The sequence below is a fragment of the Malania oleifera genome, chromosome 12 (assembly GCF_029873635.1).
Source record: "Malania oleifera isolate guangnan ecotype guangnan chromosome 12, ASM2987363v1, whole genome shotgun sequence".
Classification (NCBI taxonomy): Eukaryota; Viridiplantae; Streptophyta; class Magnoliopsida; order Santalales; family Ximeniaceae; genus Malania; species Malania oleifera.
Genome location: NC_080428.1, coordinates 43770589 through 43792503, shown reverse-complemented (window position 1 = coordinate 43792503; position 21915 = coordinate 43770589). Strand labels below are relative to the sequence as shown.

Sequence of the window (21915 nt, the reverse complement as noted above, 5' to 3'; positions counted from 1 at the left end):
CACACACACACACACACACACACACTCCAGGATTTACAGAAAATGGTGAGAGGCATACTATGTTATTGTGACTTGGTGGTATTGCTATAGCAGGAAGCAGTAAAACAGGACAGCAGCTGCTTGTTGCTTGGGGGCTCTGAAGTATGCTGCTAGGTGTCTTCCACGTGTCTCTTCCTGGATTCAGCTGTTTCCACTCTTGGTTTCTATATTCACTCTCATTGTTTTGTTTCATCCAAGTCCCTCCGGCCACCAATAACTTACAATATATTGTTGTATCTATTAGCTTAAAAGAGTACTCAATGATCTCAGTACATAAAATGATAACTATAACAATCTCAGTCCAACTCTGGTGAGGTATTGTTCGCTTTGGCTAGTCTCACATTTTTGTCCTATAAAAGGTGCTTCAGATGGTTGGGGCCTGAATCAACCTCATAAGTCCAAGATCTCCCTAATACACATCCGTTGTGGGTCCATGACATGCTTTCCTGTGCATCAGAGTGGCACACCTCTACTCCTAGGGTGGCTTTGATACCAAATGTGATGGTCTCAGTCCAACTCTGTTGAGGTACTGTCCACTTTGGCCCACTGTCCTCATGATTTTGTCCTTTAAAAGGTGCCTCATGTAGTTGGAGCCTGAACGAATCTTATTAAGCTTAAGACACCCTAGCACTCATCTGATGTGGGAGTGATATTAAGCAAGAATTCATTCAACACTAAAATGGAAATGCAACAGCCATGCAATTTATGAAATTAATTAAAATATACCACGAATTAAGGGCATGATTATCATGGAGATGCATCATAGTTTAAAATTAAATTGTTTCCCTTGCTAACAATACTTGACACTGCTCCAAAGCTGGAGCCTTGAGACTGCTTGTTACAAAGACATGTAGCTTTAGTGAAGATATCTCCCGATCCCCTCAATTGACATGAACAGTTACAGTTTGATTCTTTATAATTAGATCTCTGACAGAGCGATGGTTTACCTCTGTATGTTTAGTCTGTTCATGAGATCAGGATTAAAAGCACACATGAATGAGATAGTGTGCATCTGTGTGGTTATATATGAATATAGAACTTTCTAGTGAACAATCTTGTCTGCCTTGTTGCATGATACCTCTTTTTTTTTGGAGAATCTACTTAAGAAAGGGTTAAATAGAAAACCCGTCCTAAAAAGTTCAAAGTCCTTAAGTCTCATATTATTAGACCTAGCACTCAAATGCACTTACTTCTCACTACCAAAGTTTTTTAAGTTTTTGCGCTCAAGAATTGTTTACTTATCTTGCCTTTGCACAATAATAATCATAATGAATAACTAATATATAAAACTAAATGTTATTAAAACTTTACTGTTTTTAATGCCTTCAAAAAAAATTTCTCTGAATCTCTAGCATAGAGGACTGCTTTTTATAGATATCTCGAACTATATATCGGCATGAATGTAGTGTCACTTTTTCTGTTGGATAGTGCTGCAGTGAAGCTGGGGGAATCCACTAAGGGAAATTTGTTGAAGATGAAATTGCAATTGCCCTCATCTCTGCTATGAAATTTATATTCCATGGCTTTAGTTTTCCTAGGTGCTTTTTAATAGCCAAGTTTAATGGGCATGGACCCTATTCTGTGAATGGATTGAAGTTAAGAAATTAGATTAAGGCTTAAATCCTTAAATTTTAATCTCTTTAAATGACCTGTATACATTAATAACACCAGTGGAAGCAATTGGCAGGCTGTAATTTTAGAAAGTCCCTGTCTACACAAGAACTGAATCAACCCTTGCAAAATTTTTGTTAGTCACTGCCATTATATATCCTTAAATAGGATCCAAATTTTTGGGTTTCTATTACCCAAACCTTACTGGGACTAGGCTGACTAAAACATCCTGTGCTTAGCTCAACTACTTCTGGAAAAATATGATTTTACTAGAATTTAGCACAATGAATCAGCAGGGACTTAAATAAAAAATAAAATGAAAAAGAAATTACAAGGGAAATAATTAAATAAAAAATCATTTACAGTAGTAGAGTTGCAGGCTGAACCATAGTACTCTGTTGTCTTAAAACTTAATTTGCCAACAGTAAGGTGCAGGAGGTGCTCAATGTCTGGTCACCAGGATTCAACTGCTTCTAGCGACTGCTAAGCTGCACATTTAACCAGCAGCTTATGAACAGAACCAATCTCAGCTTAAGTAAGGAAAGGAAATAAGAAAAAGGAAATGAAGTGAAGAGGAAAGAGGGAGAGTATGCAAGGAAGTAGCTCTGCAATGTATAAAAGAAATACAGGGGAGCTAGCGTATCTCTCCCAAAGCTCACCCCGTTGTATACGTGCTGCAGGATTGATTTCAGAGTTAAATTCTGAAAACCAATAATTTAAATATGCAAATTACTCTGGCTCCGGATTTGAATAGCCAAAAACTGATGGCTTTAATCTAGAAAAAAAGACCACAAGTTCAGTTCCAGACCTATTGGTTTCAGAAGCAGGAAAGTATTTGTCAGCAAAAACTGTTACAAGAATCTTATAAAAGTATGGATGTTGCTGGAATAAAAATTTGAAAACAGACACAAAAATTAAAGCCTGAAATAAAAATGTTACTCAAGACCCATGCATTGGGGGATTATGGGTTAGCCCTAGGCCCACTCTACATCACCTCTAGAAGATATGTAGTTTTGTTTGAAGTCAAATATAAATGGACGAAAAACTCTTCACACAACCAATATGGGACAAGAGGCTCAATTCAATTTGAAGCATTCCCATGCACACAACTCCAACAGCTATTGACTTCCAAAAGCTTTTTCAGCATTGTACTGTTTACCTGGTGTGTTGAGTATCCAGAGTAAAACATCTAGGTTTGAAGAACACTGTCTATTTTTATAGCAATGAGAAGTCTACGAGTGAAGCCCTGGTAAGGTTTGAAGAACATATACTCTTGCGCATATCATTATTCATCCATAGCTACTAACTCTATTAACATCACCATGCAGACAGCAAATGGAGAGAATTAGTAAAGAGGAATATCCATTGAGATGCTTCTGATGAAGTACATTAGAATTATACCCTTGCTTCTAAGAAGAGACAGCTTTGAAAAAGGTTTGGGAATTGGGTGCTGCACAAAAGTATTAGTACAAATGTGCACGTTCTATCGTCCTAGTGCTGTAGGATAAGAGTCTGGAAATTGGATGGATAAATGCAAACCTTCTTGGAAGTTGATTCTGAAGAATACATCAAGGTCTCGTTGGATCTTGAGCCCAATAGTGTTAGGCTTAATTAATCAGTCATGGTTAGTTTGGGGGTTATTTAATTAGGGAGGTTTGGTTGTAATCTTCATAAATTTAATTTATTATAAATAGTATTTTGCAATAGGGCTGTTCGGGTTGGATATTTTTAGTTAAATTGCAGTAAAATTTTCCCAATATCCTTCCCTGCCTCTCGAATAATAACTGTATGTGCAGATGTAGCATTTGTTAAACTTTTGGTTTATATTCTTATTTTCTTATAAAATGCTTGTGTAGATGTGGCACTTGTTACATCATTAAGGGATGGAATGAATCTTGTTAGCTATGAGTTCGTGGCCTGCCAAGCTTCAAAGAAAGGAGTTCTCATTCTAAGTGAGGTAATTAAAGTTTACTATTTTGAGTTCCTCTCTGGATTATCTTGTTGTGCCGAGCATCCCACTTGTGACAAACACCAATACTACAACTATTTCTATTGAACATATAATCAAAACTAAAGCAATGCAGAAACTAATAATAAAAGACAGTAATAAAGAACAAGACAAGAATTTATGAGGTTCAGTACAAAATTACCTACGTCCTCGGGTGCCGACGATCAATCCACTACTTCTAGAAAAATTATTTCTTGGGAAAATTTCGGATTACTAATAGTAATTAGAAATACCCTAAAGTACAAATACTATTTGTAACTCTACAAATTTGAGGTGTGATTACAAATTGTAAGGGAAGCTATTTATATAGCTTCAACCTCAAGTTCAAAAAACATTTCCCACCAATGTGGGACAAAAATCAACAATTCTCCACATTGATGATAAATTCAACAAATTTTTCAGTCACCAGCACTCTCTGGAGTTCCACATCATCGGTGCCTTCTAAAAAAAATTCAGACTTGTAGGATATTGATCGAGTCCAAACAATGTTTGAACTTGATTGTTGTCACAATCTTGGTAAACATATCTGCGGGATTCTCAGCTATAGCAATCTTCTGAAGAAGTATTTTGCCTTCATCAATTATATCCCGCATAAAGTGAAAACGAACGTCGATGTGTTTCGTTCGTGCATGGTAGACTTGGTTCTTTGCCAAATGAATAGCACTCTGGCTATCATAGAACACAACAATGTGCTTCTGAACAGGTCTCAAATTTTCAAGTAAACCCTGCAACCAAATAGTTTCTTTAACAGCCTTTGAAGCTGCCATGTACTCTACTTCTGTTGTAGACAAAGCAATGGTAAACTATAAGGTAGACCTCCAACTCATTGAACCATTAGCAAATGTAAATACATATCCAATAGATGATCGACATTTATCCAGTTCACCTGGAAAATCAAAATCCATATATCCAACAACACATTGATCAATAGTATTATTTTTCTCAAATACTATACCAACATCAATAATACTCATAATGTATCGTAAATTCCATTTCACAGCTTGTCCAGATAATGCATATACCAGATAATGCATATACCTGCTCACCATACTAACATCTTATGAAATATCAGGTCTTGTACAAACCATTGCATACATTATACTACCAACTGCACTTGCATAAGGAACTTGTGACATATACTTACATTTCTCATCTGAATTAGGAGATAAAAATGCACTAAGTTTGAAGTGAGGAGCAAGTGGAGTGTTAATTGGTTTTGACCGCTCAGACATACCAAAACTTCGTATTACCTTCTTCAAATACTGTTTTTGAGTGAAACTAACTCTTTCTCTCATTCTGTCTCTGCATATCTCCATGCCAATTATCTTCTTGGCTTGACCAAGATCTTTCATCTTAAATTCTTGATTTAGCTGACTTTTTAGTTCGTTGATTTCTTCTCTGTTCTTTCAAGCTATCAACATATCATCAACATACAATAGTAAATATATAAAAGATTCATTTTGTAGCCTGCGAAAATAAACACAATGATCATGTTTATGTTTAATGTACTTGTGACCAATTATAAATTGATGAAATTGTTTGTACCAGTGTCTTGGAGACTGTTTTAAACCATACAATGATTTTCCCAGTTTGCATATCCAATTTTCTTTTTCAGCAACCTTAAATTCATCTGGCTGAGTTATATAGATTTTCTCTTCCAAATCACTATGTAAAAATGCAGTTTTTACATCAAGCTGAATTATTTCAAGATCAAATTGTGCTACCAAAGCCAAAAAAATTCGAATGGAAGAATGTTTAAGAACTGGAGAAAATACCTCATTATAATCAACACCTTCCTTCTATGTGTAGCCCTTAGCTACCAATCTAGATTTGAAGTGAACATTATTTGCATTTGTAAATCCTTCTTTATTTACATAAACTCATTTGCAACCAATTCCTTTCTTACCCTTGGGCAGCTGGGCTAGCTCCCAAGTCTGATTCTGATGAAGAGACTGCATTTCTTCATTCATTGCTCTTTTCCACTTGTCTAATTCAGAGTTCCTCATTGCTGCTTTGAAAGTGTAAGGAACATCATCATCTACAACTGGAAGTGCATAGGCCACCATGTCAGTATACCGAGCAGGTTTTCGAATTTCTTGTCTTGGTCTCTGAGAAACAATTGATTCTTGTTGCTGTGAAGATTCTCGGATTGAAATCTCCTCTTCTTGTACACCGTTCCCCACCGTAATTGGAGAGTTACATTGTGTAGCCTCATTTCTCACTGGGTTTCCTAAAATTGTCTCAACCTCCACCTGTTGTTGAGTACCACTGGTCTTTTCTTCAATTGGTGACTCCTTGCGTATTGTTTTCTTCATTATCGCAAGTTCATTAAAAGTCACATCCTTGCTTAGAATCATTTTTTTCGTCTCTAGACACCAAAGACAGTATCCTTTGACTCCTGCACTAATCCCCAAGAATATTGCTTTCTTGGCTCTAGAATCCAACTTAGATTCTTTAACATGATAATAAGTAACAGAACCAAATACATTTAAAGAATCATAATCATTAGCAGGCTCTCCAGACCATACCTCATAGGGTGTTTTTCCCCGAATAGCAGATGATGGTAGGCGGTTGACAAGATGACACGCATACCTAATAGTCTCAGCCCAAAACCTTTTGTCCAACCCAACATTAGACAACATACATCGAACTTTCACTAACAATGTCCGATTATTGTGCTTTGCCACCCCATTCTGTTATGGTGTATTTCTAATTGTAAAGTGTAGTGCAATACCTTCATTTTGACATACCTTCATAAACAGATAACTTGTGTATTCACCACCATTATCTGATCTGAACCGTTTGATCTTTTTTCCAGTTTGAGTCTCAACCAATTTTTTCCACTCAAGGAAAATATCACACTTCTTTTTTATTCTTCATAGCATACACGCAAACTTTTTTGGAAAAATCATCACCAAAAGTTACAAAATAATGCATACCACCCAATGAAGCAGTTCTGGTAGCCCCCATACATTTGTGTGGATGTAGTCTAAAATACCTTCTGTCCAGTGGGTTGCAGTGCCAAATTTCACTCTTGCCTATTTTCTCAGAACTTGGTTGTATCTGAACCTGCATCTTTCTCAGAAATAACAGCTACTGAGCCAATAACTGTACTACCTTGAAAATAATACAAGTTATTTTTCCTAGTACCTTTCATCACCACAAGCACACCTGATTTAACCTGTAAGGTTCCATCTTTCAAAGTAATAGTGAACCCTTTAGATTCAAAGGCACCCAATGAGATCTGATTTTTCTTTAGGCTTGGAACATATCTTATATCAGTCAAGGTTTTAATAGTTCCATCTTGATATTTCAACTATATTGAATCTATTCTAGTAGTTTTATAGGTGTTATCATTTCCTATAAAAACAACCTCACCATCTAATTTTTCAAAATTAGAAAACCATTCCCTATTGGGAGACATGTGATAGGAATGACCAAAATCCAAAATCCACTCACCATAGTAATGTGCCTTAGATATTCCAACAAGAGAAAAATCTGACTCACTATAAGCATACTTGGCTATATTGGCATTAGAATGTGCTTTGCCCTTATTCTTTTGCTACAATTTAGGGCAATCTTCTTCCAATGTCCTCTCTCATGACAAAAGGCGCATTCATCTTTAGCAGGTCTCCCTCGAGATTTATTCCTTCTTCTAGGTTTACAACTCTGAGAACGTCCCCTTATTGTCAGTGCTTCTGCTACTGTTCCTTATAGACCCTCTGATCATTTTTTCTGCATTCAGTATTAATCAATTCAATACAAACAATATCAAAAGTAACTTTATCCTTCCCATATAATAAAGTGGTGGTGAGATGCTCATAATCATCAGAGAGAGAATTCAGTAACAATAAGGCCTTGTCCTCATTTTTGAATTTTTCATCCAAATTCAATAAATCAGCCAAAATTTTATTGAAAGCATTTATGTGGTCATTTATAGAAATTCTTGGTTGATATTGGAAGTGAAACAATTTCTTTTTAAGATAGAGCCGATTTTCCAGAATCTTGATCATAAATGTATCTTCCAATGCCCTCCACACTTTCTTTGCAGATGTCTCCCACATAACACAATATTCTGATTTTTAGCAAGACAAACGAATTGTACCACATGCCTGGCAATTGATTTTTTCCCAATCTTTGTCGCCCATACCCTCTGGTTTATCATCCAAAGCAATATCTAATTCCTGCTGGTACTGGATGTCCATCACCTCACATTGCCATATACCAAAATTATTGGTACCATCAAATTTCTCCACCTCAAACCGAGTATTAGCTATCGCATTTGAAGATGATGACGAAGTTGTTGGGATTGTAGTTTGTGCCATCTTTCAAAACTATATATCCAATAGCAAACCAACATAACAGAAGGCCTAGGATGATGAATAGTACCGCACTTATCCCAACTGTGTCTACTCTGTATATCCTATGAATTTCCACTTTGACCAGGCCGACCTTTAGGGAGCAACTGAGTCGCAATGGTCTCTGAGCATTCGCTTAGACAAAGTTTTTCTTAGACATCAAAAATGGAATCAAGGATCCTTACAAAAAAACAACTCCATATTGGCACTATTCAACTTGGCTTTGATACTAATTGTTGCACTAGAGGAGTCCATAGGTGTGCTTGATACACATGGGTGAACACCAACTTGACCCAAAAGCTTAAACCTATTGGGTCTTGAGCTCAACCATGTATATAAGCACCTATCATCCACTCACTTTTTCCAATGTGGCACAAACTCATAAGTGGAATTCTCAACATATATTTCTTTAGATTATGCTAGATGCAAGTGATTTTCATAATGACTAATTGAAGTTGACCTTAGAAAGGTATTTTGGCTACAAAATTTCTTTGGCTACAGATCTTTTCATCATTTTTTTTTTTTGGGTGGAGTTGGAAAGTGGGTCAGGTTTGTTGAAAAATAAACTCATGCACAGTTGCCTCTCTAGATGGGCCCTCCAATTTTCCTTTTAATGCTTTAATGCCATTAGTTGTCTGTGCAACAACATAAGTAAGATGAAGAAGTTCTGTTTTTTGGAGAAGGAACATATGGTAAAATCTTGTCCTCTCTCTCTCTCTCTCTCTCTCTAACCATAAGAGAGATTATTATGTGAAAAAATTTTCAGTGGCTTAAAACCAAAATATAACTGGCATGAGAATCCCTAAGTAACATTTTGTTTGAGTTGGTCAGTACAGAAATATTGAGACTCCCTTCTAGAAAATGGTTAGTTTGATTTTGACAGATACACTGATTTGAGTCTTCAAAGATGAAATTTGGCTGTCTCAACACATAGCAGCTGCATAGTTGTCGGATGCAGTTGTGATAAGAATTTGGTCACTAGTCATTTGATGATGCCTTTTCTTACATCGATTACTCACCAAATAGAGGACTGCATCGTATGGGGATAGGACTTGACACATATCTACATAGTCAAATTGGTTCTCTATAAAATTCTCCATTCTTTCTTTGCATGTCCTTTCTGGCATTTTTTGATGTAACATTGTTAGTTGTATGCAAATTTACATCTCTGGGCATGAGGAACCTTATTTAAATTGATAGGCATACCTCATCACATAAACTTCTTAAGAAACTTCATATTTTTCTATAGCAGAGTATTTTTTTTTTTCGGATATAATAAGAAGATAGAAAAAGAGATTACAATCTACAAGAGGGCAAGGAATCCTCCCAAAAAAAAAAAAAAAAAAACCAACATAAGAAGAGAAAAGGGTAGAAAAGATCTAATGGAACTAAAGAAAACCCATTTTAAATCCCTCCCATCATAATTGAGAAAACACTGCAAATTTGCTAATTTATGCCTGGGGTTTCTTCCCCTTTCTTTTACCCCTGTCCAACCACACTTCTTTTCTTGAGGATCAGACAGCCGCAGGCCCATCTTGTCCATCAGCTGTTGAGCTTCTATATCCTTCCCATTAATTTCCTATGCTGGCATTGGCAAAATCCCATCCCTATACTCCAGCTCTAACCTTCATTGGAGGTGGCGGCACATATCCTCAAGTAAATCAGATGAATAAGAAGCATATCCATATTGTTCCTGAACCTCATCCAATAATAGACCATCATCACTAGCAAATGTGCTAGTGCCACACTCATCATCCAATGCATGAGTCACAAGACCCCGATTATCACCTTTACTAACATTCTCATTTGAATTGAACTTCTTAACAGTTGAAGATTCTAGAATACACAAATTCTTCTCATCATTTTTATTGTCCAATTATAATTACCTTGTTTCTACTCAATTTTTATGTCTCATTTTAGTACTCGCTTGCACCCACCATTTGATGAGAATAACATTACTCCTTCCAGTCTTATCACATCTATTAGCCTTACCACTAACCTCTTTCCCTGACCTATAATTTTTTTGCCCTTAATATCTTCCACTCAAAACTCTTGATCTGTAAAAGGATCTCTCCACCTTCCCAACATCCCCCCTCCTCCCTTCCCCTGGGAAGTAGTCATCAACCGCTGAAGGGTGCTTGCTTTCCTCCTATCACCATGGTATACCTGTTCCACTAATGACCCTGGAGCAGCAATTGCCTTGTTAGAGTGACATGTACTGCTGAATGCTGACATCCTTTACCCTTCTGGACATGGAAGCCCTTGTGCAATCATAATGCAATAAGAGGCCATCTCTGAAGAGGGAGAATAAAAATGACGAGGCTTTTCTCATGGCATAGGCTTTTTATTTGCCAATCAGCCCAAGATTCACCTTTCACTGAAAATATGCTGCATTGCAGAAGCTTGCCTCTCTCTGAAACCCCAGTTAATCATGAACCATTTAGGATGAGTTTTATAGTCCTTATCTGGCCAAAAGGTGAATCTCCAATAGGTGGCTTCATTAACAGCTATTGAGTGTGGATAAAATTTCCAGTTTTTTAAGCATTTTGTCCAACAGCTACCTCTTGCATGTTGGATAACATGAATTTATCCAAGTATTACTTAACCCATCAGCTTAAGTGGGCAATAGGCCAAGGATGCCCGTCAATGCTCCTGCACATAAGGTGAGGTACGTGTACAGATATTAGAAGATCTATATGGTAAAAAAATTTGAATAGACATCGATAAAATTAGAGTTTTCATACCTTGTGAAATTGCCTCTTGATCCCCAAAACTTCAAATGTTCAAGAATGCACTAGGAATATATATTTGGCTCACAAGGTTAAGTCATCACTCATTTATGGCTTCAAAGAGTATGCTGCAAAGAAATAAATAAAGATAATGTTGACTTGTGCTCATATTTAGAGGGTGGTCTACTTGAAGTTTGTAAGAGGAGGAGGTTTAACATGAATGATGAGAGGCTTGAGGGTCCTTGAGTGATGAAAGCCCCAAAATTGTGTTGAGGGCTGTGGGGACTAAGGGAATGAATGATGTAGTTTCATATGTTGATCACATTGTAATGTCCATATATTGTTAGATGATGGTATTTTTAAGTTTTCATATGCGGACTATTTATATTTGTAGCCAAAGTTGAAAACCTAAGGCATTTGTCATTTTACATTATTTTTTTTGCCGGGCCTTGTGGATGTTAGAATGGTCAAACCACATAAAACTGTTTTTGTTTTCTCTCTTTTATGTGTGTGTGTGTGTGTGTGTGTATATCTATTCCCCTTAACACAGTAGACAATACCTTCGCATATCTTTCACTTCGGTCTTCCTTGCTCTTTTCCTTCTTACCCGTATTAACAACTTCTCTCTTCCTTTCACAATTAATTTTGATTTATTTTATTTTTGAAATTTTTTAGGAGAATTTTATTATGAGAAGTGGAGGATCTTTCATTGGTGAGAGAGAGAGAGATTGATTGAGTGGGTCACAATACAACGTACAACCGCCACCACTTAATGCCACAACCATGGATTGTCATCAGCAACTTAGTTGCTGTTGTCAAGTCTTTATCCCTAACATCCACTTGTTCTTCTTCTTCCTTCTTAACACTTGGTCATCAAATAAAGTCACCTCATGGACATTTCCATCGATGATATTTGTTTCTATGGCCTTTTGAGCTACAGTAATTGCTTTGCGCTCAAAGACCTGGTAGCGGAGTTTGTATGTGTGGGAGGGAAGACTTGTATCGTTAATGGAGGTCACTAACAGTGATTTGAGTGATGATAGTTGTCGGCATTGGTTCCTTCAATCTCCTTCTCTCTCTCTCTTTCTCTCTCTCTCTAGAGTGTTGCATGAAGACCTAAAAGAATACAACAAGGGAGTGTTTTTAATTTGGGCAGCGCATGCAAAAGTTGGGCGATTATTAAATCCTTCTTTCCTACCTTAACACAAGCTTTGCTAGGTTTACCATCCTTTTAATATTGCTTCTAACCTTGTTTAAGTCATTTTTTCTCATTAATGAACTATCTAATCTACACTATAAAGCCCAAACCATCATGAGCGCCTTCCTTTTTCTTTTATTAACTTCATTTCTAATGTGTGAGTATGCATTTACTTCTTATTTTATCTTTGAAATTATACCATTAGTCCATCTTAACGTTCTCATACCAACCACAATTACCTTTTGCATGTGGTTTCTTTTAGTATCCTAACATGGTTGTTGGCCTTACAAGGCTTAAAATCTTGTTTTGATGATAACAAATAAGATGAACTTAATATATTTGGTTAAGTGATGACATTTCAGGACTCAAGTATGAGAATACAAGGTTAAATGCTCATAAGGATCATTCAAAGCTTATACTTCAAAGAAAGATGATCAAATGAAGCTTAGAGAGTCAAGGCATGGATTCATAGATGTCCTAATAAAGTTTGAAGATTATGAGAGTATGGATGTTAAAGAGGACTTGTTTAAAAGTTTAAAGTATATTAAAACTTGAAGACAAGATGGGGCAAAAGGAAGACAAAGCAAGAGAGCTCAAAGAAAGACAAGCATGAAGACTTAAGTGTTTAGAATGTCAAAAGTCATAAGAAGTCTTTATGTAAGTATTTCGTATTTAAATATCTTGTGAAATATGTTGAAAGCTCCTCCAGGGTTAGTTATGGACTTAGAGACCTTATTTCAAACCCTGGAAAATGTTTTATAAGAAATCAAAGCAAGAGAGCAAAAAGGATTTTTGAAGACAAAAATGAAAAATCTGAATTTGGTCTGCCTAGGCGATTGAGGAGTATCCTCAAACGACTGAAGAATTACTTCAAAAGACTGAAGAATAAGTTCATTCTACTAAAGAATTTTTTGGAAAAATCCTGAAGAGGCAGTACACCCTCAAAAGACTGAACGCTCAGTTTAGTCGTTTGAGTTGGGACTTTAGAAGTCTAAACCTATAGTTCAGTCGTCTGACCCTATGTCCAGTTCAAATTTTTCAGTGTATTAAAGAACATCAGAAGACTGAACCCAATACTTTAGTCGTCTGAACACTGTTAACGGCTAAATTTTTTTAAATGTTTTTAAATTCAAATATTGGTTTCTTGTGTCCCAACTTTTCTAAAAATTTGGAAGACACTCCAAGTAATCTTGGGCAACACGAAATCACTTTTAGAAGCCTATAAATACATGGTTTTGCAAATCAAATCACACCAAGAATTGAAAAATCTGCTAAAAGCCATCTTGCTATCAAAGCTCTCTCTTGCTCAAATCTTTACTCAACTGATGTGCTGACTTTTTGAAGTGCTGGTCATCAAACTACTAAGTTCTGAGATGCTAATTCTCATCTATAAGGAACTTGATGAATTCTTACTTGAGCTTCAATTGTATTTCAATTTGATATTTAGATATTGAAGTATCTAGTGCTTGAATTTGTACTAATATGCTCTTTGTGAGAGTATTATTGTACGCAAATATTGTTTCTTGTTTCTTGACGATTCCAGGTTGTTGGATCATTGACCGAGTGTGGGGTATCACTTGGAGAGACATTGCTCTAGCCTATTGAAGGAGTGACCCGAGTGTGCGGTATCACTTGGAGAGGCGTTGCTCTAGCCTACTTTAGGAGTGTTTAAGCATTGGGTATCGCTTGTAAAAGGTTTGTTCCGTCCGGAAAGGAACGGCATAGTGGAATCCTTTGGTGGTATTGGCCAAAGGAGAGGACGTAGGCTGGGGATAAGCCGAACCTTATAAAAAACGTGGTGTCACTCTCTTTCCTTACTCTCTTTAATTTCTAGCGTATATTAATTGCGTGGTTGTGTTTTAATTTTGATCATAAACACTACGTGGATTGGATATTAAATAAACTAAAGATTAATTTGATTTTGGGATTTGCGGAAACTGAAAGGAAGTACATTAGTTGATCAATACAAATTGCGGAAATCGTAAGGGAGTACGTTGATTGGTTAACACCCTAACTAAAAGTTTATCTAAAGTCTAAATTCTTGGAAAGAGTGTTGGATTACATATTGAGCCTCATATTGAGAAATCAAATCAATTAACCATAGGGCTTACATATATTCACAGGGCTACAATCAAATACCTTGAGCAGAAAATTGCTAAAGTGCTGCAGATTATATTTTGTGATTGATTACTTTAAGTTGTTGATTGGTTGGATGTTTGTTTAAGTTTTGGTTTACTTGTGTTGTGTTGAAGTATTGGTTTGAGAATTTATTAAAGTAATTAAGTTCTTGCTGTGTATTTGATAAATTAACAAGAGGTCAAAGAATTCATAAAAAGATTTAAAAGAAATTTTAGTAATCCAATTCACCCCCCCCTCTTGGGACAACTCCTTAACTTTTAATGGTGGTTCACTTTGTATAACTGGTCCTTCTAACAGTTACATAAAACATTCCTTTTAATTTTTTGGGTACTTGATGTTCACAGTGCATGCGAGATACACTTCTCCATGTGATCAAATTGGTTTCATATCATGCATGACATCTTTAATAAACCCATATGCTTGAAAATTTGACCCAAGATAACAAAGTATACTAGTTTTAGAAATTTGTTAACAAATGATATTAACTTGTTTGTTATCCCCTATAAAATAGCTAAAATTGCTTTTGTGTTCTATCTTACTTCTAAGTATTATTGGAATTGGTGTGATCCCAAGAGGAGGGGGGTGAATTGAGTTTTAAAACTTTTCGGCTAATTTAAACATTTTTCCGATTCACCACATGTCATATCCCATTTTAATTATGGTCGTGTATGTAAAATGTATAAGCTATAAGTGTGAGCATACACGTGCAACATATTTCATTTAAATAAAGTTGTGCATGCAAATAATTAGAACTATGAATAATCAAGCATACACGTGTGGAAATTAAAGTACAGTAATTAAATGAGATAGAGAGAGAGCGAAACAATATTTGTTATTAAGGTTCGGCCAAACTAGCCTACGTCCCCGCCTTGGGCATACCCCCCAAGGATTACACTATCCCTGCTCACTTAAACGGGCGGGGTAGAAGCCGTTACAACCTCTCCTTATAGGGCGAGTTAAACCTCAGCTCAATTACAAGGCTGAGTCCAACTTGTCTCACTTACGGAGCTGAGACTCCCCAGTTCAATTTTCGGACTGAACCGAACCGGTCTCACTTACGGGGCTGAGACTCCATAGTTCAATTAATGGGATGAACCCAACTGTTACAATAAAAACCATTTTTGTACATGATAAAATGCTTCTAAATACAAGCAGAGATATACACATTAAAGCTCAAAATATATGTACTCTAATATGATATGCATTATGCTCAGTAGAGTAAGGGTGCTATCAAATAATTTTGCGCAAATAAAATATATATGAAAAGTGAGTATTGTTGTTCTCCTATAAATATTTTTGCAAATAAAAAATATTTGGAGAATCTAGAAATTTAAGTTCAAGAAAATATTTGTGCAATAAATAACTTTCTCCCAAAAATATTTATCAAGGAAACAAGTGGGAGAAACCAAAGCTATACTCTCAAAAATATTTTCAAATATAAATAATAAGTAAGAGTAAGAATGTAAAAATAAATGCCCAAAAGTAAATATACTCTCTTCAAGAGTAATTTTTGAAATGAAAGAGTGGAAAAGAGTTAGAGAGTTTTGCTTAAAAGATTTTGCCCCAAAGAATAGATTTTAGTAATAAAAATTGGTTTGGGGGAACTTTGATTAACAAAGGTTTAGAGAGAATTTTATAGTTAATCAAAGTTGCTAATTAGGAGTTATGAGGGGATATTTATAGATTTTCCGAAAATTATGACCGTTGGGGACACACTTGGTATTTTGGAAAAGTTTAATTAAAAGTTAATGACGTTTTAGCACTTTTAAAAAATTCTAACCCGAGAGTTTCGGTTGACTATATTTTAAGTTCGGTCGATCTAATTGCCAAGTTCAGTCGACCGAGAAGATTTTGAACTAAAAGTTTGGTCGACTGACACAGAGCGATTTCCGAACCCTTCGAGGTTCGGTCAACTATATCTGAACTTTGGTCTGCTATTCTTATGGTTTGGTCGACTCAATAAAAAATGCACTGGAAGTTCGGTCGACTGAGTTGTTGAGGAGCAGACACGTGTGAGTTCGGTCAACTGAGAAAAATACGTTCAAAAAGATTTAGCCGACCGAGTGAAGTCGAAATGTTGACTTCCACCCAGTTCGGTCGACTGAGGCATTTCACATTGCCAGGATTCGGTCGACCGAATTAGTCCACAACTTATTTTTGGCCCAAATAAAGACCTAAGTTAAATCCCTATTAAAGCGAGTTATGAGCCTATTTACTTGAGGGATTCCTATAGTCATTCTATGGTCTTTTTGAGTTAACCCCAAAAATCCGACGTCGGTTGACCGAAGATGATCCCTAAGGTCAATCTATGGCGTTTGGTTCCCTATGGTCAGTCTACGGTTCTGTCTGCACATTCAATTCATATTATGCAAGATGCATGCATTATTACAGACTAAATAATAAAAAATTAAATGCAGTACAAATTAAAATTAAATGTCGTCTTCTTCTTCTTCTTCTTCATTGCTCTTCTTTCAATGGAATGCGCCAATTGAAGTAAGCTTTAAGTCTTCTGGCTTCCATTTCCCTTTTGCCTTATGTGTGTGTTGAATAGTAAACCTGTTCAAGCACTTAAAAACACACATAAGAAACTGGTGCTTTGTTAGCATCAAAACAGGGATCGGACTCAAAAAGTCAACAAGTATTTTGAGTCTCTTGCTTGTAAAACCTTCCTCCATAGTTCCAAGATTCTACTCAGTTTCATCTATCAAAGATGATTTAATTTGCAAACTACATACACCATGGAGCCTTATAGTGTATGGAAACACATAGTTTTCCTTGTGTAGTCCTAATGCTCATTGTATAAGTTCTTGATAGCATTTATATACTTACTATCTACTCCATGTCCATCGTAATAATTCCCAAATATCTTTTCTAAAGTTTTCCCCAAGTTACAAGGAAAAAACTGTGTAAATTCATTTTTTTCTTACCTAAATTTTCATTAATATTCTGGGATCTCTCTAGTCCAACAAAATTAATTTTCTTAACCTAATTTCATGATATAATCTTTTGTTCAATTACTATTTCCTAAAGTTTTATTGCAGTGGTATTCTTTTTATTCAGAGCTATAAAATTAATTTTCCTCCATTAATTTGGAATTGAGTTGGTCATTACAATTTTGTCAAATAAAACTGGCTAGCACATTGTCCCTAATCTAGTAAAGATTTCGAAAACATCAATACCAAATCCATACCATCTAGTTCTATATACGTGTATTGAATGCTTATTTAACAAAATCTATTTTACCTATTTTTTGAAAATCTTAGAAATTTTAGACTACTTTTTCTTTGTAGTTAATTTTGTATTTCTGTTTTTTTTTCCTCTTTTCTTTTCCATAGCTTATCTAACCCCCCCCCCCCTCCAAAAAAAAATATAGTGAAAAATTCTGAAATAAAGGGAAACAAAAATGTACAAATTTGGGCTTTTGGGGGGGTGGGGGGTGGTGAGGTGTCCATTTTCGTGGTAAAGTGCATTTGTGGTGTCAAATGTGATCTTGAGGTAGTTTGAATGTTAGAAGGCTAGGAAATTGTAGAAAAAAGGCTTGATTAGGAATTAGTGTCTACACACTACTTATATTTTGCTTTTGCTAAGGAACAAAGTAGAAAGTGTAAATAGGGGTATTATTAGGGAGATATGGACGGGGAGAGGTAAAGATTGGGCTATTCTATCTTCAAGAGGGGCATCTGGAGGTATTGTGGTGTTGTTGTGAATGAACTCGGATATGCACAGCGAAAATTAAACGCAACAACTAATGAAGAACAAATATGCAACACACACACACAGAGTATATCTGAAAGTAAGAACAAGCACGCAAAGATTTACATGGTTTGGCAATGCCTACAACCATGGGAGCAATTGGCAAAGTTTTCACTATATGTGTCAAAGAACATACAATACAATCCCTCTTACAATAATCTTCCTCTCTCAGAATATACCCAGAATGGTATATTTATAAACACTTCGGAGGTTTCCCTCCAGTCACCCAACCACACTAACATTCAAATTCAAAATTTAAAATCAGCCTCGCTACCCCGACCCAAACCGTCGACGGTTTCAAGCAAACCATGAAACAGTTGACGGTTTCTGATAGAATAGAAATACTGCCCCTGCTGCACTCTGATTTTCTTCATGCTTTCCCTTAGAATGTGAGCCACAATTCACATCAAACTCCACCTTGGCGAGCATACGCCCCTTAGGAGAAATCAAAAAACATGAACCTGTTGCTCCACCTTGAACTTGGAACGTTAGGTTGGGACCGTCTCCCTTCTTGCGTGTGGAGACACGAAGTAAGTCCAAGCAATGCTTGTAATTTTCAGTAGTAACCGGTTTTATCAAAAAGTCTGCTGCGTTTGGTTCTAGCATGGTATACTTGATTCTTTGCCAAGTAGATAGTGCTTTGACTGTCACAACGTAGCACAACCCCGCATTGCTGTATACCTAGCTCTTTGACCAAATTGGTAAGCCATAAGACTTCCTTTGCAACGTTAGCAACTGTCATATATTCGGATTTATTTGTATACAATGCCACCAAGGATTGTACCATGGACCTTCAACATATAGGTCCTCCTACAAGGGTGTATACATAACCCGTTGTAGACCTTTTGTCATCCATATCACCTGCATAATCAACATCAACAAACCCCACAGCTGATGGACTATCCTATTGCTTACCGAACATGATGGCATAACTAGAAGTGCCCCATAAGTCTATGAAAATCCATTTGACGGATTTCTAGTGCTGTCTATTTCGTTTAGAGAGAAACTTACTCACCACACTTACTGCATGTGCCAAGTTTGATCTTGTACACACCATGACATACATTAAACTCCCCATGGTGCTAGCATAGGGGACCAACATAAGTTTAAGATTCCCAAGAATGTGATGCTCGTGTTTGTTTTGGAACCAGAAAGCAACATCACAGTAATCTCACATTACCTTGAAATGAAGAATTCCCATGCTCACCCATTGGTATCTAACATTCTTGTGGGTGTCCTATTTTATGAATAAATTGTTCCCCACATTCAATTGGTTGGACCTAAATGCTCTCCATATTATATTATTATAACATGTTATTTAATTTTTAATAATTAATTATTATAATATTAAATAGAAAGCAACAAAAATAGTAAGTATTATTATTATGTAATATTAATTTAGCATCAAATTATATTATAACTTATTTTTATTATTATGTAATTTTTTCTATCATATTTGTAAAATGATATAATAATGTACTCCCCCCTTTAAAATATTGTTGCTACACACTATTATGATATTTGCTTTAATAAAATATTAAAATACAAAAATATAGAAAATATTATATTATGTTATAATAATATAATATTAGATCAAAATATGATAATATAAATGATTATATTATCATATAATATTATACACTATAGTATATGATACAGTAAAATAATGTTATATTAAAATAAATATCTTCATATATATGAAAATATGACCATTCTTTATACCTTGTTACATATCTAGGTCATGGGCATCTAATGTGTGTTAGTAGCGGAAGAGCCCAAGGGTGGGCTTGATACACATGGGTGAACTCGAACTTGACTCAAAAGCTTAAGCCTAATGGGTCTTGGGCCTAACCATGTATATAAGCACCCATCATCCACTCAAATTTTCCAATATGGGACAAACTCACAAGTGGAATTCTCAACAATCTCCCACTCACTTGTGAGTTCCAACTGCTCCTCCTTGAACGGAAACCGTTTCCCTTATGGGAGCAAGCCCAATTCCCCAACAGTTGCTCAAGTGGGCTTTACCACAGGAGTCTTACGTACCTCGGATTACATTCCACGTGCCTCCGAACCAATCCTACCTCCCACATCTTGACCCTATTCGGATCCATCCCAGGCCTAGATGATTCTTATTGGCCTCGGTCACACACTTGGTCCTCCAACTGTTAACACGTCAGGAGAATTAGCTTCACATCTCTTCTTTTACGATGTCGCTCACCTAGAGTTTCAAACCGTCGGCTTTGATACCATTTGTTAGCACTGGAAGGGCCCATGGGTGGGCTTGATACACATGGGTGAACACCAACTTGACCCAAAAGCTTAAGCCTATTAGATTTTGGGCCCAAAAATGTATGTAAGTACCCATCACCCACTCAAAATTTCCAATGTGGGACAAACTCACAAGTCGAATTCTCAACAATGTGCATTCTAGAGAATCATGACACAAAGCAAACAAAAATATTCTCATAAGACAAGCATCCATTCACATAAATGTGATTCTAGAGAGGATTCCTAGGTCATTCTAGGGTGCACTTTAGATCCTGCGAATAAAAGGTATCTTAGTCTTAGAAAATGACTAACAAGAGGGAGTGAGGGCTTGTCTACAAGAGAGATGGCCATGGGAAAAAATTATTTATTTATTGCCAATTAATTGTGTTAGAGTGAAATTTTCTTTTACATATAAGGCCACATCATCCCTTTTTTCCGGCAGAGTTGAAAATCAACTGATGGAAAGGAGGTAAGTGATCTAATCAATAAAGACAGAAGGAAGATAGATTACTTTTGAAACATATCTGAGGTCCCTCAAATTATCAATGAAGTAGAGAGTGTAGCTTTCTGTTAAAAATTTGGATCCTACTTTCTGATTGGCTGCACATGACCAACCCACACCGAGGTAGATTTCTTCTACTGAATGAAAATTTTGCTACAATATCCTTCTCTGTGTTCTCTGATAAATAATGAAACCTAGATAACAAAAATTGTCATTTTAGGCTGTCCCATGGCTACTGATCTCAATCGCTTCCTTTTATCTACTCCTAAAGATAAAGTTCCATTTTATAGATCATTTTAGTTGTGTTCATCTTAAAACATGTTGTTTCTAATGGATATTGCTGCTATTCTGATTGGCATGTGCTGCTATTTCATCAATTAAAACTATTTCTTTATTAATAGCTATGATTTGGATTACTAAGTATTTCATTTCAAGCTCATTTATACCTTGCGGGCTTTACGTCACTGTGGTGATAGTGTTGCTGTATCTCTGCCTGAGCCCTTTTCCTTTCAATATATTGTCCTCCTTTAGGTATTTATTTATTAATTACATTTTCTGTTACAAATGATAAGAAGTAATGAGAAAATGCAGCTAGAAGGAAATTTCTTTTCAGAAAGCAGTAGTTGCATTGTGAGTTGGAAATGTATTGAACTTTGTTGCCTGAGCATACATTCTTTCAGGGACAATGCTATAAGAAATGATGAGAAAATGCACTTAGTAGCAAATGACATATCTTACGAAGTTGTAGTTGCATTAAGAGAACCTCTTGGCTGAGCGTACATGCTTTCAGGGACACTGCTAAACTGTTGGAGAGGGGCTCTTGAACGATGCTGAGAAATCACAGAACATTGTTTTTATGTAATGGTACCTCCAACAGCCCATCTGGTTTCTGGCAATTGAAATCATTGGCTTCCTTTTCACGTTTTTCGATATCACTTGAGAGAAGCTTCTTTTCATGACTAAAAATTTTCATTTACAGTCGTGTCTTTTTCATACACAGTCAATACTGGCAGGAAATTGATTAGGTAACATGCTATTAAAAAACAATATTTTGTCCTAAGGTGACAATAACATTAGCTGCTTTGTTAACCTTTGTATGGGAATGTGCAATTGTGTACCACTGAAAATTGCTCAAAAACATTTGAACATTCTTAATCACAGTCTGTAGCTTTGTCAGGGCTCTTTGTTTTCCTTAAATACAGTCAAAAATCAATTGGCAGTCTCCTTCATTGTGCACCATCATGTATGTATGTATGTATATGTGTGTATCAAAAACTTATCTTTACTTGCGTTTCAAGTTTTAGTTC

General features: G+C 36.1%; 1 protein-coding gene across 2 annotated transcripts in view; it reads left to right on the top strand.

The window, feature by feature from the left end:
* The window catches only part of LOC131144092 (alpha,alpha-trehalose-phosphate synthase [UDP-forming] 1-like), a 79354-nt gene that overhangs the window by 33092 nt on the left and 24347 nt on the right, over positions 1 to 21915 (top strand). For both annotated transcript variants that reach the window (XM_058092478.1, XM_058092477.1), the window contains exon 10: positions 3507 to 3607. In XM_058092478.1, the coding sequence (XP_057948461.1) occupies positions 3507 to 3607 (101 nt within the window). The remainder of the gene's footprint in view (positions 1 to 3506; positions 3608 to 21915) is intronic.